Source organism: Rhamphochromis longiceps, linkage group LG5 (assembly GCF_057381845.1).
Source record: "Rhamphochromis longiceps isolate RC_006_pf linkage group LG5, R_longiceps_female_GT1.1, whole genome shotgun sequence".
Classification (NCBI taxonomy): Eukaryota; Metazoa; Chordata; class Actinopteri; order Cichliformes; family Cichlidae; genus Rhamphochromis; species Rhamphochromis longiceps.
This window is the reverse complement of record NC_140561.1, coordinates 21,634,850-21,661,104: the sequence shown is the minus strand read 5'-3', so window position 1 is coordinate 21,661,104 and position 26,255 is coordinate 21,634,850. Positions and strand designations below refer to the sequence as shown.

The 26,255-nt window shown below is 39.6% G+C and overlaps 2 protein-coding genes across 2 annotated transcripts; both read right to left on the bottom strand.

Moving 5' to 3' along the window:
* Positions 1-249: 249 nt before the first annotated feature.
* Positions 250-12,833, bottom strand: eps8l3a (EPS8 signaling adaptor L3a). The gene is made up of 20 exons (XM_085406574.1): positions 9,820-12,833; positions 8,448-8,527; positions 8,258-8,331; positions 7,922-7,986; positions 7,672-7,830; positions 6,684-6,833; positions 6,520-6,584; positions 6,336-6,427; positions 6,122-6,234; positions 5,870-5,984; positions 5,145-5,218; positions 4,971-5,045; positions 3,785-3,930; positions 3,461-3,677; positions 3,350-3,375; positions 3,181-3,277; positions 2,983-3,090; positions 2,406-2,491; positions 509-641; positions 250-397 (listed from the first exon to the last, which is right to left on the bottom strand). Exons 2-20 carry the CDS (start codon positions 8,510-8,512, stop codon positions 386-388), a joined length of 1,872 nt encoding a protein of 623 aa, XP_085262700.1. The 5' UTR covers positions 8,513-8,527; positions 9,820-12,833; the 3' UTR covers positions 250-385.
* A 1,927-nt stretch (positions 12,834-14,760) lies between these two features.
* On the bottom strand, positions 14,761-23,565 carry LOC146669922 (interferon regulatory factor 6-like). Its single transcript, XM_085406575.1, has 7 exons — positions 23,236-23,565; positions 17,615-17,793; positions 16,753-16,948; positions 16,374-16,634; positions 15,494-15,886; positions 15,168-15,286; positions 14,761-15,059 (listed from the first exon to the last, which is right to left on the bottom strand). The coding sequence occupies exons 2-7, from the start codon at positions 17,786-17,788 to the stop codon at positions 14,892-14,894; spliced, it is 1,311 nt and encodes a 436-aa protein (XP_085262701.1). The 5' UTR covers positions 17,789-17,793; positions 23,236-23,565; the 3' UTR covers positions 14,761-14,891.
* Between the last annotated feature and the right edge of the window lie 2,690 nt (positions 23,566-26,255).

Here is a 26,255-nt window from a genome sequence, read left to right as displayed (position 1 = left end):
CACGACTATCTGTGTATGTATGTATGTATGTATGTATGTATGTATGTATGTATGTATGTATGTATGTATGTATGTATGTATGTATGTATATATATATATATATATATATATATATATATATATATATATATATATATATATATATATATATATATATATAGATATAGATATAGATATATATATATATATATATATATATATATATATATAGATATATATATATATATATATATATATATATATATATAGATATATAGATAGATAGATATTTCAAACGAGACGTAAGTATGCACTGTAAACTCAAAGCTCAAAGTTTTCAGTCTGATCATCGGTGACCAGTTTTGGTCCTCTTCTGTCCCCTTTGATGTCCCGTCACTGGTCTCACTTAACTGGAAGCCTAAAGTGTTCACAAAAGACAGAGCAGAGTTGTCTGTGCTACATGCAGCATGCTTCTATAGAAACTCCACATGGATGGGAGAAGCGAGTGAAGCAGTGCTTTGTCACTTACGGCTAGCTGCGACCTGACTGCGTTTAACTGGAAGAAGACTCGGCCTCCTTCCTCGGGACACATCACCTTCAGCTCCTCTCTGGTCATGCCCAGAAGCGTAGCGCCGCTCACCACACCGAGACAGCGTACAGTGCTGCAGGAGATAAATAACATGGATCTGTGTTTCTCACACTTTGGAAAACCTGCTTAGTGTGCAGCAGTACACACAGCTGTGTCTTTATATACCTGCAGATTTATATAGCCAAGCTAAGTACCTCCCATGATTCACTATCTTGCAGAGCCGTTTTTAGCAACAAAAACATGAAGTGATCATTTTCTGTATGACTTTAACAGTTTCTCGTGTAATTATGGAGAACTTTTGGCCCACTCTTCTGTTAAGTTGTAGACATTTGTCCATGCACAGCTCTCTTAAAGTACCACCACAGCATTTCAGTCAGTTGCAGGTCTGGACTTTGGATCAACGCCTGTATTTTTTCACTTTCAGTGATTCTGTTGTAAATTTACCGCTGTGCTTGGGATCATTGTTGCATCACTCACTTTTAGCCAAACATGGTAGATGGCCTCACATTAGACTCTACAAATACTGTGGTACTCAGAGGATTTTGTGTCAGTTCAATGACTGCATCATACCCAGGGCCTGTGGCTGCCAACAAAACCTAAATCATCACCCCTCCATCAACGTGCTGTCGGGTGGTATGAGGTGTTTTTTTTTGTGCTGATATGCTGTGTTTGGCTTTCCCAAATGTGGCCAAACATTTTGATCTCATCTGTCAAAAGGTCATTGTTACAGAAGTCTTGTAGTTTGTTCTTAATGTAGCTTAGGCTTGGCAAACACAAACCATGCAGCCATGTTCTTTTTAGAGAGAAGAGGCTTTTTCCTGGCAATCCTTCCAAACAAGCCATAGTTGTTCAGTCTTTATGCTGTCAGGAACTTTTACATTTAACATGCTGAGGCCTGTAGAGTCTGAAAAGTGTGAGTCTTGGATTTTTTGCAGTTCCTCTGCATTGCATGGTCTGACCTCGGGTTGAAAAGTCTACTCCAGGGAAGATTGGAAAATCTTGAATGTTTTTCATTTGCGAAAAATCTTTCTCACTGTAGAGTGAAAGACTTCAAATTATTTGAAAATGACATCATTTCTTATGTCTTGGCAATGCTAACTGCCAAGACTTCAGCTTTTATAGAGTTGCTCACACTCGCTGATGATCAGTACTTACTGCTTCCATAGAGATTAAGAGGGTAAAGCAGAACTCAGATTTTCACACGGTGCTTCTGCTTTTTGGATTAAATACATAATAACACAGTGCAATCGGTAGCGTGGCTGAGCGGTCTAAGGTGCTGGATTAAGGCTCCAGTGTCTTTGAATCCCACCGCTGCCATGAATAGTTTTGGGGCTTGAGTAAGGTACCGTCTCTACACACTGCTCCCTGTGTGCTGGATTGGTAGCTGCCCACTGCTTACTGGTAGAATGGGTTAAATGCAGGGGACTAAGCAATTTCTACAGGGTTAATAAAGTATACATTAATATGTCATGTTTTGTTGTTCAGCTAAGGTTGTTTTTAATATTTATACTTAACAGACTGAAAAAATGAATAAATAAAGCTGAAATGTATGAAAATTGCGATAATTTTGATAATTGATAACACTAATATTAATATGAAGGAGAACAGAGATGATTGCAGATGTCACAGCAGGTTGATCATCCACATCTGAGACCATTTTTACTCTTTAACTGTTTGTCCACATTTGTCCCTCCTCCCTGATATTTCAGCTGATCTTTCTGACCTTCATGTTTCTTTTTATGCAGACACTGGATAGTAAATGCCAGAAACTAGCACCAAGGCCACCTGCACAGCCAATTCATTACATTAGGGAGTGAAGAATTCTGGTTGTACTCACATTTTACTGAAGCCCTTGTCTTCGAGCCAGGCTTTCACTTCGGCAGGCTTGGACCTCTTTGTTAGGACAGGTGAGGCCACAATTTCCTTTGAAAATGGAACAATAATGTATTATTAGTTTAAGTGTAAAGTAGTATTACTTTAATTAAGTCTGAAAATAAAAATGCACATACAGCTTGCTATATAGTTTAAACTATATGATTATTGGTTTTTGCTCATGTCCGTTCCTGTTTTATTTTGTGATTCCTGGTCTCTTTTACACAGTTGAAAGTTTTACTTCCTGTCTTTGTTGGGCTTTCTGCTTTGTTTTACAGAAGTAAACATCAAATTAGAAGGGCAAAAACACTCAGCAGTGACTCATTACAAGTAATGTTTCTTGTATTTATAGTAAATTCCCAGTTTCCTGGAGTGTGGAATGAAACAGGAATGGGATCACTCCCATTAGCACCTGTGGCTTGGCAAAAGTCTAATCCTGCACAAACATGCTTTTTATTTCTTATCATCTACGCTCAGAATAATTCAGTGTTTGTGTATCTTTAATGTGAACTGTAACGTGTTCGTGTCTGCTAAGTGGTAACCTCTTCATCAGGTTGGTGATCATTATCGCTCAGGATATTACTGGGGACAAAGCCTTCCTCCCCTCTGTCATTCCTCACTTTCCACCACTGCTTGGACTTGTCCAGCAGCTGTAGGCACAAATAAAGCAAATATGGAGGCAGTTAACAAAACAAATGCGAGTAGGGACAGAAAAATCGGATGAGTCACTTTGCTGATACCTGAACTGTTTCTCCTTTTCTCACGGTGAGCTCTCTTTGGTTTCTTGAAATGAAGTCAGACTTCACACGCACTCCTCGCGGTTTTGGCTCCACTGAGCTGGGAAAAAGTCAAAATCAAAAACACTCACTTTGCACTGAATCATTGACTCCTTTGTGTGTTCATGCGTACCGTGTAGGTTTCCAACTGGCATACGTCTGTGTGGAAGAAGAAAATAGCATTGATGTGAACTTCTGTGCTTTTTATTTAAGTAACTAGAAGATACTTGAATGCTTCGTTTACCTGACTGGGCGCAGGTTGCCGATCCTCCTGCCTGGTTACTGGTTTACTGGGTCCAGGTTGTGGGCTCTTTGGTCTGGCCACAGATTTGGGTGCATTCCTCTGTCTGGTCAGAGGTGGAGTGGGGGGAGGTTCTGCAGTGACTTCAGGGGGCTGCCAGCCATCGAAGAACTGCGGGGTGTAGGTTGGAATGTCCTCATCATCTTCTGGCCACTGGGTACTGATAACAGTAAGAGTACATGTTTGATTGCCCTGCTGACATTTAACAGAACACTTTCTCAGCTGTAAACAAAAAGAAGTCAAAGTATAAGAGATGTCTTGTTACACCTGGGAATGTTCCAGGCATCTCCCAGAGACTGCCACAGCTCGTCCTCCTCCGTGGACGCCTCTTCACTCATGAGACGGATACACTGAGGCGTCAGCAACGGCGCAATAATGCTGGGCGGCAGAACCTCAGGACAGTGTGACACCACCTGATGAGGGCATTAACAATTAATAACGAATATAAGTCCAGTGGAACAGTGGTGTGCACAGCCCACCCTGAGCAGGTGGAAGGCTTGCTGAGATGACAACAGGAGGTGTCTGTGCAGTTTAAAGTCCAGCCAGTGAGCAAATGAGAATCAAATCCCCAGTTAAGTTAATTCCCAGTGTTTAAACACTCATTAACAGTTCTTTATGTGACAGCACTTTTACAAAAGCTAAACGAAGAATATCAGCATGAACACCTCATAACAACTGTCAAGCACAGCGATGGAGTGGTGATGATCTGGGCTCGTTTGCAGCCACAGGACCTGGAAACCAGTCACTGAAGCAACCATGAACTGCAAAGTATTTTGAAGTCAAACATGAGGCCCTCTGTGTAACACTTCAAGCTTTCATTAAATTGGTTATAAGTAGGACCATGAGCCTAAGCAGAGCAGCATATTTCTAACAGAACAGCTGTAAAAGAAAAGAATGGATGTGTTGCAACCTCCAAACTAACCCAACTGAAATGCTGTGGGGCGACCTTAAGAGAGCTGCGCATAAATAAAATGCCCACAACACTCAATTAACTGACACAACCCTGTAAAAAGGTGTGGGCCAGAATTTCATCACAGTGATGTGAGAGACTGATAAAGTCACAAAACAATTAGTGCTAAAAGTGGTTCTACAAGCTAATGAATCATGGGGTGCAGTCCTGTGAAAAAACATCTTTTTAACTACGTTTCACAGTCAGGGTGCTTCGGTTTTGAAATGACCTGTGTGAGCAGAGTCGGCTTTGAAGAAATGACTTTTAAAACCAATTTTGTTTTAGTCCTGCTTTTAAGCAGCTCTGTTATGCGTGATTTTTTAAATGTCCTTGCTATCTTTCCTCAGATTTCTTCCTCACTGCCCACTCTAGACTATCATTAATTTAATCCATTTATGTTTTCTGTTATATTTGCGATCGCGTGGGTGGGCGTATGTGTGAAGGTGGAAACAGTGCTGGGAAATTCTAAAGATGATGCCAAAAATGTTTTTAATAGTCACTTACGAATTTTAACGAGACAAAAAAGGAGCGGACAAATTCAGGAGCACTGGGATTGTTGATCTTTCCATTGAGCTCCCCCTGTCAAAGAAAGATGTCGCACATGCTGTATGTTACACAGGAACAACACACAGACCCACAGCATGATGATATTGTGTTAACGGAAAAGGGGAAACAAACCAGCAGGTTTAAGCCGAATTTAATTTTATGGAGGCATTCTTCAAATTCTTCTTGAGAGGGCATGCTGTCCATGACTGAAAAATAAAAAACAAACAATAAAGATAAATAATTAAATAAACATGCAGACATCACAGCTGCTAATATTTATTAGAATAAAATGTATTTTTATATAAATATAGAGCTTAAAGTAAAGGCAATACATTTGTTTAAATACAGATTATAGTCTCTGTCATTTTAGCCAGCCCACAGCAATCTACAGTTATGTAATGAATATAGACCAAAGCTGAAACTCACAGCTAAACTAAACTAACATCTAAAATTCTGTTTTTAATACTAAATTAAAAGAAAAAATAGAGGTCCTTCCTTTTTGATAAAGTATATAGTTAGGGTTGGATCAGGTGACCTTGAATCCTCCCTTAGTTATCTAGGCTGGAGGTTTCTTCCTGTTAAAAGGGAGCTTTTCCTTCCCACTGTTGCCATAGTGCTTACTCATAGAGGGTCCTCTGATTGTTGGGGTTTTCTCTGTTTTCTCTGTATTTTTATGGGGTCTTTACCTTACAATATGAAGCACGTTGAGGCAACTGTTGCTGTGATTTGGTGCTACATAAATAACACTTAATTGAATTAAACTGAATTGAGTTAAACCAGGCGCTGCTGGAAGCTGTGAATTTCACACAATATGGGATTTTTTTTCAAGTGTGCTTTTAATTTTTGCGTAAAATGACCTTTCCCCTTTTTCTTCTTCTTCTTCGTCTTCTTCTTCTTTGCATTTTTAGCTTCTGCTGCAGCTAATTGTCCCATGAAGATTTCGATGTCCCTTAAAATATGATTCAACATATCCTGCAAGAAAGAAAAAAGCCACTGAGAAAAGAGGAATTTATTCATTTATTCTTCCCTTATCAGATGTTATTAAAGATGCTTTCTGATTTAAGCATGCAAAGAAGAAGCAAAATATACTTCTCCTAAAGAAAACTCACCATATTCCTGTCCAGCTCCGTGTATGAACGAGGTACGTCTTTATGCATGAAGGGCTCCTCATCATCCTCCTCATCTTCAGGCAGTAACATTTCAGGATCGTGCAAATGGTCTTCTATACACACAACCACAAACAGATGAAAAAGAGGATGAATACGCCATCATCACACCAATAACAGTGCATCAGTACCACCATGTATGCTGTCACAACCTTACCATAGTCAGGCTCACTCCACTGCCACGCTGGTTCAGCCGCAGGCTCTGGCTCGCTGGGTTTAGGGATTACTGCAGGTTTCACTCCTTCATTTCTGATTTTTTTTTTAAAAAAAGGTGAGATACAGTTTCACAAAGAAAACTTTAATAAAGATTAAAGTGTATGGACACAGAAATTTTACAGTACTTGATGCCTGAATTCTGTCCCTGGCGTGCCAGTGCTAGTGAGAGATGTTTTTCAACATAGTCGGCCTGTAAAAAAAACAGAAGAAAGTATTAGAAAATCACTTGCCCTTTGCTTTCGCTTGATATGAGTCATGATGGCAGCCATCTCGGCCGGTTTGCCCTCACCCTGACATCATCACACTGGAACATGAAGACAGTGTGGTTGCGTTTTTTCCTGGCCTGGACTGACACTGTGAGCAGAGAGTTAAACACCCCGGCGTTCAGCACAGCGGTGAACTCCTGGATGTCACTGAGAGGCATCGACTCCAGCTCGTCCTGAAAAAGCACAGTAGCAAAGTCATCACAGAGGATGTTGGGTTGTTGATTCACATGTTTTTATAGCTTCTATCATTGCAGGAGAAAAGCTTGAACATCATTAAACAGTACTGTGAAAACCTCTGGAGTCACAGCTCCATGTTTTTATGTTTTGCTAGAGAAACTGAAAATATTTAAATGAACGTATTAAAATGTTTAAAAAAAATAAATGGCTATAGAGTACAAAAGCCAAAAACAAAGTCTGCATGATTCTAATGAACTTGAAAATAAATATTTCACATGACCACATTTATTCTTCAACACAGTCTGAATTCTCTTTGTTTTCCTTTGGGGTTTTTTTTAAGTAGTCTTCAGGAATAGTTCTTCATGAGTCACATTCAAAGCTCTTCTTTGGAAGTTTCTGCCTTTTGTTCTGTTCTCTGTCAAAATAATCCTACACTGTTTCAATAATGTTGATGTTTGGGCTCTAGGCAGGCGATGACCGATAATGATCCGCAGTGAGTTTCTTATCCAGGTATGTTTTTACCCTATTGGTTAGTGTGTCCTAATAAATAAATAAATCCTAATAAATAAATAAGGTTTTAAAGGGTTTTAAGGTGAAATGCTACTGGCAAATGTGCATTTTCCTCTTACTGACATACACGTGGTTGCCTCTCCATGTTATTAGCTCTGCCCAGAACTTTCAACCCGCCTGTATGACACATGACAGCGGGTCTGCATTTTACGATACTTTTGATATCAGACATTTATGCAAATTGGCACAAATTTAATGATAACTCATCCAATTAACTCATTCCAGTTTAAATAGACTTTTTGTAAGCTGCGCTGTGGTTGTTACCTTGTTTTCAATGTCTGTGAGTATCATTTTGGTGCCTTGCACCTCCAATTGCATGTTCTGACCCCACACATGACCCATCTCCTCCAGCAGGTTCAAACGGTCCACACAGTCTGTGATGTTTTTCAGGTCCTTCCCGTCCAGGTCACAGGTGAACAGGTGCTGCGGCACAGAAGGATTAAAACAGAAGTTTGACACTATCCAGATACAGGTACATTTGGATGTATAATAGAAAATGTTCTTAATACTCCACCTCCACCCTGCACTGAAAGTTGCCCATCATCTTGTTTATTGATGCTGCATACTCCTGCCTCTGCACTGCTGAAACACAAAGCAGGTCTTTATGTTCTTTCACAAATACAATTAAAGGTGGAAGCATAATAATAATAATAATAATAATAATAATAATAATAATGATAATAATAACAATTGACAATTGAAATATTTAGGATGGAAAGGCAGCAATGACATAGTCAAATGATCAGTTGCATAAGGTCATAAAAGAAATAAATATCCAATAAGATAAATCAGAGTTATATATATATGAAATTAAAACCTATTAGTACGTTTAACAGCAATGTTTACTTACAGTAAATTGATTTTGCACTTGGCCTCGACATATTTGAGAGCCGTGATGGCGCTTCATCCATCGTGGAATAACCACTGTCACAGAAAAACAAAAACCCAAATATAAACCTTTGAACCTTTGAATAAAATAAATGAATAAAGCAATCAGCCAATTGATTGTTGCCCAGATAAAAAATTGCCAGAATACATACTTGGACTGGAGTGAGTCTGCATAGCTGCTGGTATCACAGCCAAAGGGGCTGTTATTCCTGAACATACTGACTGGACTCACCTGGAACATCACATGAATCATACACACGTCATACATGAGTGGACTCACCCACCTGTATCTGAAATCAACCCATAAATCTTCCACTTTTACAGGTTTATTGTGTTAAGTCTGAGCTAATTAGAGGAATGAAAATTAAATTAAAACGCAGAGAATTATAAACGGATCAAGAAAACAATCTTGTGGTAACACAGAAATGTGGTCAGTTACATCACAACTGCACACCTGCAGTGACACATGACCAAACACACTGAACACAACACACAAATATGATACAAATAAAACAACGTGCACTGTACATCTAACATCTATCTATCTATCTACACATCAAAATAATTAAGGGAACACTTAAATCAGATCTTGATTAATGACATATGAAGAATACATGAGGTTCAAATCCTGACTGACATATGATGTGTGTTAGGATGCCTGGGTCGTTGACCCAGGGTTTTTGAGTTTATTATATTATTATTTCTAGTCTTTGGTTTCTTTGAGTTCTGTCTTATGGTTTATGTCTCTGTCTTCTCTAGTTGCTCTGTCTCCCCTGTCAGCTGTATCCCCTTGTCTAGTTCGCGTCTCTGTGTATCCTTAGTTGCTATATCCCCGTGTCCAGTCAGTGTCTGTGTCTGCCCTGGTCCCACATCTCTGTTCCCTTTGTTATAGTGCCTGCCTGTGAGTCTGTGTTATGTTTCCTGTTTTACTTTGAAAGTCCATGTCTGATGTTAATGTGTCTGGTTTTGCTTCCCCTTGTCTCGTTAGGCCTTATTTGCCCCAGCTTTGTTTTCCTCCTGTTACCCATTCCCTGAGTGCTCCCTCTGTGTATTTAAGCCCTGTGTTTCTCTGTGTCTGTGTCGTGATCTACCGTTTACCTAGCTGTGTGTTCTGTCAGTCCTCCGGTGTAAGTTTATTTTGATTTTTTCCAGTTATGTTATATTTGAGTTGACATCTGGCTCTGGAGTCTGCACCTTGGGTCCTATTCCTGTCTGCACACAGCCTACACATAACAATGTGTAGTTGGTTTAAAAGTGGCGTAATGACAGTCAGTGGAAACCAAAATCATTAAACCTTTAAAAGTTTGGATTCAAAACCACACCACGAATTCATTTACATAATTATTCAAGTTTTCCCTTATTCTTTAAATTTTTATTTTGAAAAGCATGTTTTTAAATTCTGTTGATAGCCGTGAATAAAGAGAAGAACTAAGTCCAACCTTTCAGCAAGCCTTCGCCGTACATCGTTCAGACAAACAATAAAGACATATTCAGTGTACTGCTGATATTGTCACCAGTTCTTACCTTTTGTTGTTAGTTCCTTATGCGTTGTTTTTGCTTCCAGTCAAACTCTGCTCATGTTTGAAACCCACACTTTGTCGATGTACGGCTTAGACTTCCTCATCAGAGAGAAGGACAAAGTCCGGATCTGTGGAAGAGCCACCTGGATGAGGGCGTGAGATCTTTAGTAGTATCCCGTTTGGGCAAAGGTTACCAGATATCGTGGAAATCCCCTCCCATCAATAAATGCTACAAAGAAAACTTGATCAGCATTTTGCATTTTTTCCATTTGTAAATATTAAGATAAGAGGACACTACTTAATTATTCTTCCATATTGGTTCAATATTCTGCTGTTATGTAATCTGTATATCTGTTGTATTCTCTATACATAAATACATTTGGGGCTAATGCTAAATGGGTACAAGTGAAACAAGGTTAAAAGAGAGAGAGAGAAGGAAATCTAAACACCGTTGTAGCACTTAAAGTCTCCCTTTTACGTCTCCTTCCTTTAGCTTTAAATGCCCTGTTATAAATGTTCAAAAAGGATTATGACACCATCTACCTGGCTTGTTGGTTTTTATGTCCTCTTAGCAGATATCACAAAGCCAAACATTAACCAGACACAGCGTGTCACAGCATCCAGTGTGAATGTATTTAGCTCAAATGATCTATGAAAACTTTACCAGATTGAGAATAATTTGTTCACCACATTTGCTTTGATTGCTTCTATACGACTGAGATCGCCCTTCCAGAAAGTAAACCGAGGAGCCTGCTGAACAGCAGGAAGTGGCTACTGTACCATGTCATTATTTTGGGATGGTTGTACTATAAACAATGTCTCATTAAAGTTTTGCTACTTTTTTATTGCCATTTTGCTGTATTTAAGAGGGAACATGGCTCATTCAAGCCGCTGTAACTGGCAGAAGCTTTGCAGATTAAGATCTTCAAATCCAAAAATATGACAAATCATAAAAGCATGACGTTACACACCAGATTAAATGTATAAAAACCTGAGAAAAATGAGCTCTTTTGTCACTACCCAAAGCGGCAATATTATTCAAAAGTGTAATACCTATGTTGAGAAAAGCCTTGAGTCATCCCTCATTTCCTTAGTTTTTATTTCCAAGGAGCCAGAACTTTTTTATGAGTGGTTTTGAGTGATAGTTCTCCAGGCTTTCTGGCGGTCTATCAAAGTTTTTCTTTAGAATTGGCTACTTTTTCACTCACTTTCAGTTCAGTCCTTGTTTGTGACCATTATCAGAAGAATGTTTTTGTTTGCAACGCTAATTAAGAATGACCTATGAGTCATTCAAACATTAAAAAGGCTCCTGAGTCAAGGGATGAATCGGTGTTGGGTCTACACATAACAGACAACTTGGCAAAGGACCCGATTGTGTCTTTAGGCACTTTGTTATAAACAGCCTGAGACAAAAACATATAATTCTTTCCTAGAGGTGCTGTTTGCCCTGAGGCAAGGCAGATAACTGCTTAGAACCTCAAGCCAGTGAAATGCCTCCAAGTGCTGACAGACTTCAAACAACAAAAATGGCATTAAAAAAGCAGACATGGAAAATGCTGAGTGGCTCACAATTGGTCATGGATTGGAGCTAAACATTATTGAAGCAATGCGGGATCCTGTTGACAGAGAACAGAACAAAAGGCTATCAACATCCAAATAAGAGCTTTGAATGTCCTTCAGGAAGCCTGGAGAACTATTCCTGAAGACTACTCAAAGAAATGACAGGAAATCTTGACTAACAGAGTTCAAACGGTGCTGAAGAATAGAGGTGGTCAAACCAAATATTAGCTTTCAAGCTCATTCCAGTTGTTTAGACTTTAGTTTTTCCTTCTGTGCTGTATTTCTGTGTATAATTGCACGTTTCAATAAATCTATTTCCCATCTTTGTCACAAAATATAAAGAAATGATAAGTGTGGCTGAGGTGTGAACCCTGACTCAGCTGCAGGGGAGGGGCGGTGCAGTGAGCTCAAGGGTGCCAGAGAGGTTGGAGGGACAGGTGGATGTGATTGTGCTGATGAGGATTTCCCTTTTTTTAGTGATGTTGGACAGCAGAGGGCAGGAGAGGGCACAGCTGACTGGAAAGTTGGCTGCCATGTGTGCCAAGCCAGGAGTGTGCAATAAAAGCTAAACAAAACTGAAAGACGGTGTGTTGGGTCGGAATCATTTACAGTGCGTAGTTTAACACAATGCAGGGGACTATATATAATAAAATCTCTTGTATTCAAAAGATTCAAATAGGGATGTGTCCAGGAAAGAAAGGATTTTAAAGCAAACATGCTTCTCTTTCTTTGTCTGTTAGACAGACATAAAAATAATAATACATGTTTGATGAGCAAGTCATTTATTTTGTATGATTTTTAGTTGAACGCTTTTTTCTGACGAATATCAACATTTTCTCAGTCGAAGAAATAAAAAAATGAGCGCTGGAAATTGACCACCTCCAAAATAAAGAGGATACACTGCTCAGAGGCTCTGGCTGGAGGAACAGATGTTTGTCAGATTAACAGTTTAACTCATCACTGTCACATAGATTTGTGATACATTAAATTTGACATAATTTTTTAAAGGTTTCTAAGTGTAAGTGACTCAACAGACACACGTTCAGTGCCTGCTCTGTGACTTCAACACTACAGTATGTTGTGCTGATCTCATGCTTGCTGTTGTTTAACTAAACCACTGGAGGTCAGCTGTGTTTCATTGAGCACATTTATCATTTCTGGGGAGCTGATTTGCAATTAACTCAAATCTCTCAACCTCCAGAATCAACAGCAAAAATAAACAATGTTTTAACAAAGTCTGTTTTTTTATGAGCAGACATTCACATACCAGCCAGTTCACTGGAGACACCTGTTCATCTTCTTGTTAACATTAACATGTAATCAGCACATCACATGGCGGACACCCCATGCAATGAGATTCAATTCAATTCAATTTTATTTATATAGCGCCTCACAAAAGTCGCCTCAAGGCGCTTCATAGATACAGAGAAAAACCCAACAATCATATGACCCCCTATGAGCAAGCACTTTGGCGACAGTGGGAAGGAAAAACTCCCTTTTAACAGGAAGAAACCTCCGGCAGAACCAGGCTCAGGGAGGGGCGGGGCCATCTGCTGCGACCGGTTGGGGTGAGAGAAGGAAGACAGGATAAAAGACATGCTGTGGAAGAGAGACAGAGGTTAATAACCGATATGATTCAATGCAGAGAGGTCTGTTAATACATAGTGAGTGAGAAAGGTGACTGGAAAGGAAAAACTCAATGCATCATGGGAATCCCCCGGCAGCCTACGTCTACGAGATATTTACACATGATCACGATAACATGCTGAAGTTCACACTGAATATCAGAATAGGTTGAAAAAGGTGATTTAATAGATATGTATGTATATACTGTGAACACTATACAGATGCAATTTGAAAAATTTGAATATCATGCAAAACTTCATTTATTTCAGTAACTCAACTTAAAAGGTGAACGAAAATATGATATCGATTGGCAAAGAGAGATATTTCAAGCCTTTATTTGTTATGATTTTGATGACTATGGCTTACAGCTTATGAAAACTCCAAATTCAAAAGCTCAGAAAATGTAAATATTGTGAAAAGGTTCAATATTGTAGGCTCAAAGTGTCACACTCTAATTAGCTAATTAATCCAAAACACCTGCAAAGGGTTCCTGAGCCTTTAAATCAGGGGTGCCCAATCCTAGTCCTCGAGAGCTACTGTCCTGCAGTTTTTATGCATCCCTAATGGTTTGATTACCTCTTCAGCATGCCATCCATCAAGTTTGGCAAAGGCCTGATAACAAGCCATTCATTTGATTCAGGTGTGTCAAAACAAGGATGCATCTAAAACCTGCAGGACGGTAGCTCTCGAGGACTGGGATTGGACACCCCTGCTTTAAATGGTCTCTCAGTCTGATTCAGTGGGAAGACTGCTGACCAGAAAAACCATCATTGACACCCTCCATGAGAAGGGAAAGCCCCAAAAGGTAATTGCAAGAGAAGCTGGATGTTTCCAAAGTGCTGTATCTAAGCACATTAATAGAAAGTTATGTGGAAGGGAAAAGTGTGGAAGAACTGAACAACAAATATCAAAAGCATCTTACCTGGGATAAAGAAAAAAAGAGCTGGTCTGTTGCTCAGTGGTCCAAAGGCCTCTTTTCTGATGAGAGCAAATTTTGCATCTCATTTGGAAACCAAGGTCCCAGAGTCTGGAGGAAGAATGGAGAGGCACACAATCCAGTCTGTATTTTCCAGTCTGTGTTGATTTGGGGAGCCCTGTCATCTGGCTGGTGCTGATCCACTGTGATTTATTAAGTCCAGAGTCAACGCAGCCGTCTACCAGGACATTTTGGAGTACTTCATGCTTCCTTCCGCAGACGAGCTTTATGGAGATGCTGACTTAATTTTCCACCAGGACTTGGCACCTGCCCACACTGCCAAAAGTACCAATACCTGGTTCAATGACCATTGGATTACTATGCTTGATTGGCCAGCAAACTCATCTGACCTGAACCCTATAGGGGCACTGCCAAGAGAAAGATGAGAGACATGAGACTGAACAATGCAGAAGAGCTGACGGCCGCTATTGAAGCATCCTGGTCTTCCATAACACCTCAGCAGTACCACAGGCTGATAGCATCCATGCCATGCTGCATTGATGCAGTAATTCATGCAAAAGGGGCCCAAACAAAGTACTGAGTACATATGCATGACCTCTTCAGAGGTCTGTGAGGATCTATGCTCACTGTACTCACAGTCCACAGATCCAAATCCAACAGAGCACGGTTGGGATGTGACAGAGCAGGAGATCCATATCATTGATGTGCAGCTGACACATCTGCAGCAGCCGAGTGATGACATCATGGAACTAATAAAGTGCATTTTACTCTTATGGCTCAAAGACGAGCTTAATTTGTATTTTTGAAAGGATTTCACACAAATTCACAGTCACGCTTTTATTGATAAAATAAACATGCGATCACAGGCTAAATACAGTTACGTTCAACAAGCCATAAAACAATTCAGACCCAAAGTGCAGCAGCAGCATCCATTTCAGAACAAACCCATTACTTTACTGCCTGCTACAGACCCACCAGTAAAGCTGCTTTAGCTGGGTCACAATGCTATCCTTGATGTCTTCAATTGAAATCTGGAGGCGGATGCTGCCGCTGTCAAGTGATCGCGTGTTGGCGTCACTAGAAAACAGCTCACTTATCATTCTGGCCACCACTGGAATGACCTGCAGGGTGAAAGAGGGCCGTTAAGTGTTGGGAAAAGACACTTCGCAAGCTTATTTGTTTAAAAATTTCAAGATAGACCACTTAAATTATGTTACACATTTCTTTACCTGGACCATGATAAGTTTCCTCTCCTTGGGTCTTCCATCTGGCCACTCCTCCCCGAAACACAGATTGATCTCATAGTCAGGAGTGCTTGGTGCCTGGCCACGCTGTTGAGCTATCACACCTGCACAGCAAACAAAAAAATATATATTTATAAAAAAAAAATGCTTTTCCACAGGTGCTCAAACTCATTTTACATTGCAGGCCACACCTGCCCACCTTGATCTTAAGGCATGGGCCAAACCGCTGAAACTCCCATTTTTGTCAGTGTAAAGATGCTTAACTACACATTGCATCTCATTTATTAAAAAGAAGTGACATTAATACATACCAGCGAGAAAAGACTCAAGACAGAACAGTTTGACCTTCCTCTGCCGCTCTATGAGATTCGGAGCAGCTGGATTTGGAGCGCAGGGGCCAGACCAGTACACCTTGCACTGACAGAGACGGACTGCGTAGATATCGTGGCCGCTGACCTCCAGGATCAGACCTCTGTCCATCACGTCCAGAAGGCGGTTAGTGAAGACCCTCTGCTTGTCATTGGTGATGTGCTCCGTGGTCGGAAAGCGTAGCTGTTCCAGGTTCACTGGGCCGAACAGCTCTTCCTGATTGACCATGGGCCCGAGGTCTCCGTAGAACAGCCTGCAGCCTAGCGGGTTGCTGACTGTCGCTGGAGGACACATCTCCTTCCCTCTGTAAAGAAACTGCACCTCCAGGTCTGTCACTGGGTCAGAGATGAAGGTGGAAGCGTGTTAAAAAGGAAAATGCAATAAAACTATATTTTAGGTAAAAACAGAAAAAGAACTAAGCTTAATTTTTGAAAAAGGAGAGGTCACAGGGAAGCAGAAACTTCAATTTTACGACCATGGTGCACATACTGGACACATATTCTCAATTAATTAATAAAAAGTTCTGTTTATTTAAAAACAACAACAGGAATAGTGACATCTTCAAGCTTAAAGCAGAGGAGTTGAAACTATCTTTTTATAAAACCAGCAAGTATTGCTGTCTAGAGAAGAGGTTTTCTGATGTTATATTTTCCTAATTTAAACCAATCAAATGTCATGAAGTTCAACTGCACTTGGGGAGCTACAGCAGGTATCCCCTACACCTCAGCCTGCCACAACAAAAAGCTCAAATTGTTATTTTAAGTTGAAGTCTGCCAAGCAAGCAGGTGCAAGACTCGTGTCTTAGCAACAGTTCACACTCACTTGGAAGGGAACTGATCCACATTTTGGGAGAGGCAAACAAGCCGTCGGGCAGGGGAGGGGGCTGCAAAGATGGATCGGGCAGAGTAACTGGGGGCATGTCGTGTGTCGTTTGCTGCATCTCCACATCCACGGGCTCCTCTTTAGGCCAGGGTTTAACAGGCTCCTCTTTGGACCAGACCTCGTTTGATGGGGGACAGCTGGGAGGCTGCATGGATGACTCAGAACCCATCGGAGACCACATAATGAGAGGAGAGGGGGTGCCTACACGAAGAAAATAATTCATTTACTGTTAATAAGCAATCAAACTGGACATTGCAGAAAAAATTAAAGATGAACGAAGAAAGACGAGAGCGAGCCGCATCAAAGAGCTCTCATTTACCGTGGTTGCTGAGGGGCTGAGGGATGTCACAGACATCATATATCTTCCAAGGATTCATGGGGATCTCTTTGGTGCCGTCATAGACGAGGTTGAATTCTCTGCTTTTGTTCAGGGCACATCGAAGCTGAGCTTTCCACTTTGCAGGATCAGGTTCGTCAACTCCCTCCTGGAACTTTCCGGTCTCCACAGCCCATGCCTGGGGGAATATTTAGACCAAATGAAGGGATCAGTATCACACAGTTATTTTAATTTCTATTTATGCACAGTATGCACTCACTTTAAAAAAATAAAAATAAAACCAGTGTTCTTTATTTACTGAGTGATGCTGGGTCAGCATGTTTGTCAGGAAACAGCTGTATAATGTATTCACAGCTATGTCAGAATGAAAAGACTCAAGCCCAGAGGCTCAATTTTTCACGAGGTACACACACCTCGTCACAACAAAGTTTATGCTGATCAAATTCTGTTTTCTTTTCTTTAAAAAAAGTTTACTTATTTATTTTTTTTTAAGAAAAGAAAACAACCTCATGAGCCACAACCTTTTCCCTTTATGCCTCTCCTGTTTAATTTGGTAGGTTTACAGAAGAACAATAAAATAAAACACCTACATAAAATTTCATTCGACAGGACCCAGAGAAACAAAATAGAACTGGGCTGCAAAGCCAGACGTTTTATTAAAAGTCCTACTTATTATTATTATTATTATTAGAGGGTATTTTTTAAAAGGATATTAACCAGGAATGAATTAGCATAACCCCTGCTTAAACCTCCTCACTGTCTCTGCAGAAGTACAAGTTCTGATCAGGTATAAGGAATAAAGTCACACACACAGGCAGACACCCCTCTTTTAGTGAATCTTTACCTTAAAGATGGTGTCCTCATCCTCGTGCTGGGGTGTGTGCCGTGTGGCGTGTTTCCATGGGATCCTGAAGCGCATGTTCTCACGGTCAAGCCACGTCAATCCCGGGTAGCGCCCGCTTTCCACCTGCGCGACCAGCCAGGGCTTCAGGCGGACACGCCGAGGGGTGACTGCCATCCTCACTGCCGAGAAAATCCAAGTGAAATCAGTCCACCCTCAGAAGTCTTAATACCTTAATACCCCCCCCCCCCCCCAGCTGGCAGGAGTTTCGACGAAAAAAACAAAACAATGCACACAATGAGTTTGTCTGGACGGTTGATGATGATCCTAATCACCATTAGGAGCCAAAAACAGGCCGACAATATCAAACCACTCCCTGAAACTGCTCATGGACTGCAGAAAGCGTGTCAATTGGCCCGCTTTTGTGATTTTTCCCGGTGTTGGCACAGCATACATCATGTGCTTGTTGCTTCCTGTGTGATGCTAATTGTGGGTTGTTGTTTTTTTTTGGTTTTCTTTTGCTTGGGGCGATAGGGTCAGTTTACTGCCAACTGCCTGCAGTATCACCACGATCTGTCTGATCCAGTGCGGTTAACAGATGTTTCCAGTTTCTCCCAACATAAATGTGACCCCAGGGGCTGCAAAGGGTTTAATAGACGATTTCATAGATACAATAGTGGGAGGCACTCCAAGAACTGAGATACAAGCAAAAGTCCTGCGCAATCACTCATTTCTTTATATGTAGAAGTGGAAATTGGGAATAGATGCAGCAATGTGTTCTAAATTGTACCTTTAGCTACTTAGTTACTAGCAGCCTGCTGCAAAAACACATAATTTGTTCCAATTTCTTTAGTTGAAGCTATAAAAAATGCCAACAATAAAAAAAAACAACAACTATCTACATCAGATGAACAGTACCTGAAAGTCATGTCCACAAGAAATAAGTTTAAAAAAAAAAGACATGACGGAGGGATGAATTTGACTCTTCAGTTGATCCGTCTCCTGTTCACTGAAATCCAAATTACACAAGAACTGGAATTCAGTGAAAGTCAGTGGCAACAGCTGTTATGATGTGAGGAATCCAAATTTGAAATTCTTGGTTCAAATCATGTTGAGTGTGGGTATGGTGTTAGGAGAAAGGTACAACAGTTCTGAAGACTAGTTAAAAATTACAAAACAGCTTGCGTAAGAGAGGGTGTTCATATGAAAATCATCCTGCCAAATACTGACTTCCAAGCTTCAGAGAACTGTCCAAATTCATTTTTGCCTTAGATACTGTTTTTACAATGTATGTTTGCAATGATTCAATAAAATGCTGCATTTTTCTGCATGTCGGATAATAGATTTAACAAAAACACTGGCTGGAGTATGTGTGAGTAAAATGCAATGGAAATATATTAAATAAAATGTTTATTCATTCACATAAATAATCATTAAGGACATCCTGCTTGGTATAAACTGAATGTACCAATCAAGTATTTCATTCTACCGGATTCCATTAAAATGAACATTTAAAAACTGTTCAAAATTACATGGAAAAGTTGCATGTAATTACTGCAAATTAGATAAAGTCAGCATTTTGGATTCACATGATGAAACTACTATAACTGACAAACTGTAAGTTAACGTCTACTTAAATATTGTTACCTGCCCAACCTTCTGTTCACCAATTAAGACCAAACTATGATCTCTTTTACATCTAATATCAAAATAATTTCTTTAGTTTCACTAACATTTAGCATTAGGTTGTGGCTCTCACACCATTGCACCATCCCTTCTACCTCTGATGTGTCAAACAATACTGCCAAGTTTGTAATGCATAATAAACACTGGATAGAAGTCATACAGGAATTGGCAGACAGTGAATCTGAAGACTGAAATGGTGTCCCACTAAAGCAAGCCTCTACGGCTTAAAACAGTGGTATCAGTAGATAGCTTATACACACACAAAAATTCACTTTCAGATCATTTGTTCTGATTTTCTTGGATTCTTGAACAATGTCTCTCATGTCCAAACACTCCCTCATACAAATAAATAAATAAATAATTTTTTAAAAAGTCTGAACTAAAATCTAAGAGTGGACAGTAATATGAAGCACTTTGAGCATTCTGCAGACCTTCGTCAAGGCAGCTCACTGCCTGGGCAGTATTTACTTTTGTATTTTTTATATTTGAAAATATTACTTTTAACTGTTGACTTATGATAAGTGGAAGAGGATTGATGGATGATGGATAGCACACATGTAGCATTCAATTCATTCTTTAGTAAAATTCATTTAAAGGTTTGTAACAAAAATATCATGTGAAAAAAGATTTTGATCACAAGTTTATTTTGTTTTTTTAAATACAATACTTTACTTTTCTTATTGTAAACAGTTATAACCTGTTACTGTAATCTAAATAACAAGCCACAATAAAGTAATGTGATATTTAGTATCCCAATATTTTATTATCTGTATGTTGCCAATGCAAACAATGGCAAAAAGCAATGAATTAATTCTATGTCCCTTTATTAGCACTTTGCCCTTCAGATCAATCTATTGACCTTGAAGGAGAGGTCAAAGGTTAAATATGACAGGAGATTTTAAATCTTTCAACATGTTAACACTACACACCACACTTATAAGTCTTTGGGTACACTTTGGCTTGCATACACCTCAGTGTTAATTGTTTACATGACTCCACTCTCCTACAAGGTTTTATCAGAATTCATTCACAACTCTTCAAGCTCTAAAGTTCACAGACAAAATTATGGCACGCACTCACAAACGGTTGCAAAAACATAACCTGCTTGGCTCAGTTAATAACAATCTAGTGGTAAAATAGTGCAGCTAGAAATCGGTTTCTCTGTGTACTCTTTTTGCTTCATGAAGATATCACCACAACCTGGGATGCAGTCGCTGCAGTTGTGACATTTGGTTTCATTTCACACATCGGTCATGTTGTCTTCTTCTGACTTCCTGGAATTACGGTGAATAAATATGACACAGGAGATCCGGGTTAACAAGTGACTCAAACTGACTGCTTCATTGTTACATTTGTCAACCAGCAGGTGTCAGCTTAGTGTCAGTTATCGCTGCTTTATATAATTCTCCCTCTGTAGGCATTATTGAGCATTTTGGTTGTTATTGATAGGAAGTATTATTTATCAAAAAGGGTGTGGATTTATGCAACTCTTTATGTTTACTCAAAGCTAATGCATTCCTCCTTCTTTTCCTTTTTTCTTCAATATGTCTGTGCTAAAAAAAAAAGCAAAATAATTGTAACATCAAAGCTGAAACATTTAATCATGGTTCACGAGAAAAAATAAATAATCGGAACAAATAAGCAAAATATCCAGAAGTTGTTGAGATAGTTCAGTTTGGAAGAGTCGATGTTGTAATTCCTACTCGAATGGTTGAAAGAGTGAAAAACTTCATATAATTTTATGTTGATAAAACAGCAGCATAAACTATAAATCAGGACTGAGTACGCGTGGATAATCTTCTTCCTCGGGTTGTAGTCCTGTCACTGTCCCACAGGTGAAATCAGGGCCACAGCTGGCCTGAAGTCCCTCAGCCAACACAGTGAGTCTTCTGCTGCTACTGTTTTTATGCAGATGTTGATAAGAACTACATTCAAGAAGCACTCAGAATATTTCCCTATAATAACACATGTCTTTTCTCCAGTCTTCTCTCTGTGATCTCTCAACTTACCCATTTACTGCGCTACTATCCAAAATAATACCACATGTAATAGTGATACGCTGAATTAAAGGCGGTACACTGTGTTCTAAGCTCTCACTTAGCAGCAGGTATGCATATAGTTTTGGTTTCATTAGACTACTGCTTCCGTCACCAGAGAAGGTTTCTTTAACAAGGAGAATGATACACTAATAATCAAATTAGCCACAAGAAGCACCAACTTTCTTTGACATACCTCATTACACTGAAACAGGTTTTGAAAAACTTCATAGGAATGCAGAGTAGACAAAGTGAGCTTTCATGAATTAAAAGAAACTCATACATAAATACACAAAAGTCACTATTCTCAAACAATAGAATGAAAGGACAGTAACAAATGGAGATAGAGGTATATATATAACAGCCCCCTGACGACACACAGTGGTGAACAACAAAGATTTGAACTAAAACTCAGCATCAGGATTCACACCAACAGTGCCTTCATTCGTCGGGAGAAGCCGCAGATCTTCCTGTGAACACTTTTCGCAGTAATAATGAAAATGAAAGCTACAGTGTGGGTCTACGATGCTGCCATGCACCGAAACTGCTTCGTTGCACACATTCTTTGATTCAGTAAATTTTAAGATCTCATCAGTGCTTTCATTTCCACTTCCAGCCAGTTTACACCACATCATAATGGAATGCAAAAAATATTTGTGTTTTTTAGGTCTTCATTTCCTTTTACTTCAGTGCCTGTAAGCTGTCTGTCTTTTCATGATTCATAGCTAAAGTTGCAGTGGAAGCAAGTGGGAAAAAGGAAGAAGCTCAGTTAAATAAAAAACAGCAATTTGTGATAATTGGTAACTAAGTGAATGACGCTCATGCTATGGGTAACTCTTTCTGTTACTGCCGTCTCATCCTGGGCAGTAAGTCCAGTGCTGTCAAGCAGGTAAACCATTAAAAGCGCATTCACACCACACATTCCTCACATTTCAATGAAAATCATGGCCACGATCACCTTCCATCAACTACAGAGGAACTGGATGGACCAGCTTGTCTCCATGACGACCTGGTGCTACAGACAGACTTTTTTTTTTTTTTTTTTTTTTAAAGGACGGACTGGTTTTCTGGACAGCAATAAAATAAAAACAATCAATTAAAGCATTGTGCCAAAACTGCGCTTACATAACTACATTCTATATTTTAATGTGTATATTCCTCATCCTGTCATTTATAAAAAATATACTTAAGTTAAATCTGGCCCTACACTATGTGAAAGCTACCTTATTATCCTTTATTTATCCAGGTGAAAAGTCTCATTGAGATTTAAATCTCATTTCATATCTTATGTTTACCAAAAAAAAGCAACTCAAGCATGCCTCAGAGAAAAAAAACAACTTATGTTTGTGCAACAGTTACATTAAGCAGAGATACTTACTTAACGCATACGTTGCCAGAGCTTAGTGTGGAAAATGAAGTGAGTTCTGTGAAATCTTAAGTTAAATTCAGTTAATATGCCTGAGTTTATTTCATGTAAAAGTACATCAACGCTGGAAAAGTGATTCACAGAGGCCTACGTTGTATATTTTAAAATCCAATCCAATCCAACTTTATTTATAAAGCACTTTAAAATGCCCAGCACAGGACAAAGTGCTGTACAGTAAATAAATTAAGAACAATAGAATAAAACAAAACAGTAGAAAATAAAATACACAAAAATTAAAACAGCCCTATATTTAAAAACAAGATAAAACAGCATAGATGTTTCTACTCTGGTCGAAAGAATCCACGCTTCGTACTGATGTCCACAATTCTTTTATTCCTCTCACAATCATGGAGCACCGTGAAAACTAGAAACAAGTAAAATAATATCGATAGCACATATGATATTCATCTCAGCCACTTATTTCCTTTCACAAGGTGCACAAGTGTTAAACAAATAACAGCATAATGATTTTTTACCGTGTACGCCTTGTAAAACCAGCAGTAGAAAAGTTGTATATTCCGAAAAGTCCGCCGTGTTACCGTTCTGTCTTGTCTCTCCCGCGCACAACTTCCGGTTCCCGCAACTCACAGGAAGTGACTACTTCACAATAATATTTTAACAGAAACATTTCTTATAAGCAGGATATATCACTGGATTCATAGATTACCTTTCCTACTGCAAATGTACACAAGCATGAGAAGCAAATAAAGAAAACAAATAGAAAACAATAACGATCTCAGATTCACTTTGGTGTTGTCATGGCAACCCACACAAACATTTCAGCGTCAGCTACAATAGAATAAACTAAAACAACCAAAATGAAAATAAACTAAAACCAACATCTCACAAAGTGTCAAAGGCCAGGGTGAAGAGATGGGTTTTCAGGAGTGATTTAAAAAACAGGCCTGTCTAATCTCTAAAGGCAGATCGTTCCACAGTTTGGGAGCTGCTACAGCAAAAGCACGATCTCTAAGTTTAGTCTCAGTCCTGGATACATTCAGCTGATCAGCTGACCTGAGAGAGCAGGTGGGCGTTTAAGGCGCAGCTCAGAGAGATAAGATGGGGCTAGGCCATGGAGGGCTTTAAAAGCCAATAAGAGAATTTTAAAATGAAGCCTAAAAGGAGTGGGCAGCCAGTGAAGTGAAGCTAAAATAGGGGAAATGTTCTCAAACTTTTGAGTGCCAGTTAAAAAATAACTGCAGCATTTTGTATCCTCTGTAAATGAGTAATGTATGAAGTACTGACCCCTATATAAAGTGCATTACAGTAATCCAGATCAGGTGCTAACAAAGGCGTGGATAACTGTCTCAAAGTGCTGCTGTGAAAGAACTGGCTTTATTTTAACCAGCTGCCTAAGATGAAAGAAGCTTTAATCCAACTGTCAAGCTTCAGTTCAGAGTCTACTTTTACTCCCAGGTTTGTGACAGTTGGCTTATTATACTGGGCCAAGGTATCTAAAAACACATTGGGGGTCTCAGTGGGGCTACCAAAAACCATCACCTCAGTCATTTTGTCATTAAATTTTTAAAGGTTAAGAGACATCCAACCCTAATGTCATCAAGACACTGAAGTAATGGCTGTATGGAATATGTGCCTTTTTTCTTTAGAGGGACATAGATCTGACAGTCATCAGCATAGAGATGAAATGCAATGCCATGTTTTCTCAGTATAGAACCAAGAGGGACCAGATACAAAGAAAAGAGGAGGGGCTCTAGAACTGAGCCCTGTGGGACACCACACAAGAGAGGAGCGGAGGGCGACACATGGTCACAGAGACAGACACAAAAAGTTCACCCAGCCAAGCAGGACCTGAACCACTCCAGTGCTGTGCCCCTAATGCCCACCCGGTGCTCCAAACAAGAGAGTAAAATGGCACAATCCACTGTATCAAACGCAGCCATCAAATCTAAAAGCATATGAACAACACAGTTCCCAGCGTCAGTAGCTAAAAATATGTCATTAAAAACTTTTAAAAGGGCTGATTCAGTGCTATGTGAGGGTTTAAAACCAGATTGGAAAACGTCTAAATCATTTTCCAGGAATGTCATTAATTAGCTGTGAGCTATCTTTTCAAGAATTCTGGAAAGAAAAGGTAGTTTGGAGATAGGCTTGTAATTTGCAAAAATTGCAGGATCAAGAGCAGGTTTTTTAATCAGGGGTTTGACTAGAGCATGTTTAAAATCTTTAGGGCATCAAACTAACATCAGACTGTGTTTTACCAGCTCAAGAACCAAAGGTCCAACTGCTGGTAACACCTCTTTTAAGAGTCGAGGAGGGACATCGTTTGGAGACCCTGCAGGCTTAAAACGACCAAAAATCTCCTTTAAAGAGAAGAGAGTCACGGGCTCAAACCTGTCAAAGACAGCAGCGCAGGAAGTAGAGACTGAGGGGTCATGAAGGAGAGATTTGAGACCTGTGGAGGAGACCTTCACAATAAAAAAGTGTAAAATATTTTCACAGGCTGCAGGCGAGTGCTCGATACAGTCAGTATGTGGTAAGAGTACTATGAGGTCTTTAAGGTAAGAGCTCTATTGTGTTAGTTGTACTTCTCTAGATCGTAGCTGTTGTTGGATATCTATTGAAACCTTTCTTTAAATTTAACATTTGAAAGAGAGAACCTTGAAGATGAGCACCGAGGCATCAATCAGTTCATCTGTTTCAGCAGCTAAATCTTAACACAAAAACACCAGAAAACATATCAAATAGTGAAAGGAATCAGCAACAACAAAACACAGCTAAGTGTTGGACTCTATTATCATATACAGTCTCCTGTTTTTAGAAGCACAAAATGATGTGGACAACCTGAAGTAGTTTTAAATGTAAGGTCTGTGGGACATGTGGGACAGTTTGAAGTGTAGAACCCATGGACATTACCAAGTGCTGTTTCCTTCACTGAGATGCTCCGTTGGGCCTTTTACTGCAGCTACCTTCAGCTGCTGCATTCAGTTTTGAATCTAATAAATAAAAAGCACGCTCTTTGGGGATGGAATCAGATAGCCGACTTGGCCACTGAAGAATATCCCATTTCTTTGCCCTGAGAAACTATTTCTTTTTTTCCTTTTGTGTCATCATTCACTCACACTGTGAAATACTGTGTGCACAGTTTTGCGGCATTTGGCTGAATTTGAGCAGAGAGTATAACCCTGTATACTTCACAATCCACCCTGCTACGTCTATCAGCAGTCACATGATTAATAAACGCTAATGACCTTGCTCCACTGGTTCCATTTTAGAGTGTACATGACTGCTTTTTTTTTTTTTTTTTTTGTGCCTGTCCCGTTTGGCTCTTTTGCCATCAGAATTGTTGTCTAAAGGCAAAGAAAGATGCCCAACGGATTTACTTTACCAAATTGACCATCCCAGCCTTGCCATAATGGTCCATTTGATTCACCTTTTATTGTTTATTTTATTTTCACTTACTGAATATGGGACAGACTTTACTGGGGGAAAGAAGGGGAGAAAGAAAGAGGGAAAGAGAAACAGCTGAGAAGAGGGA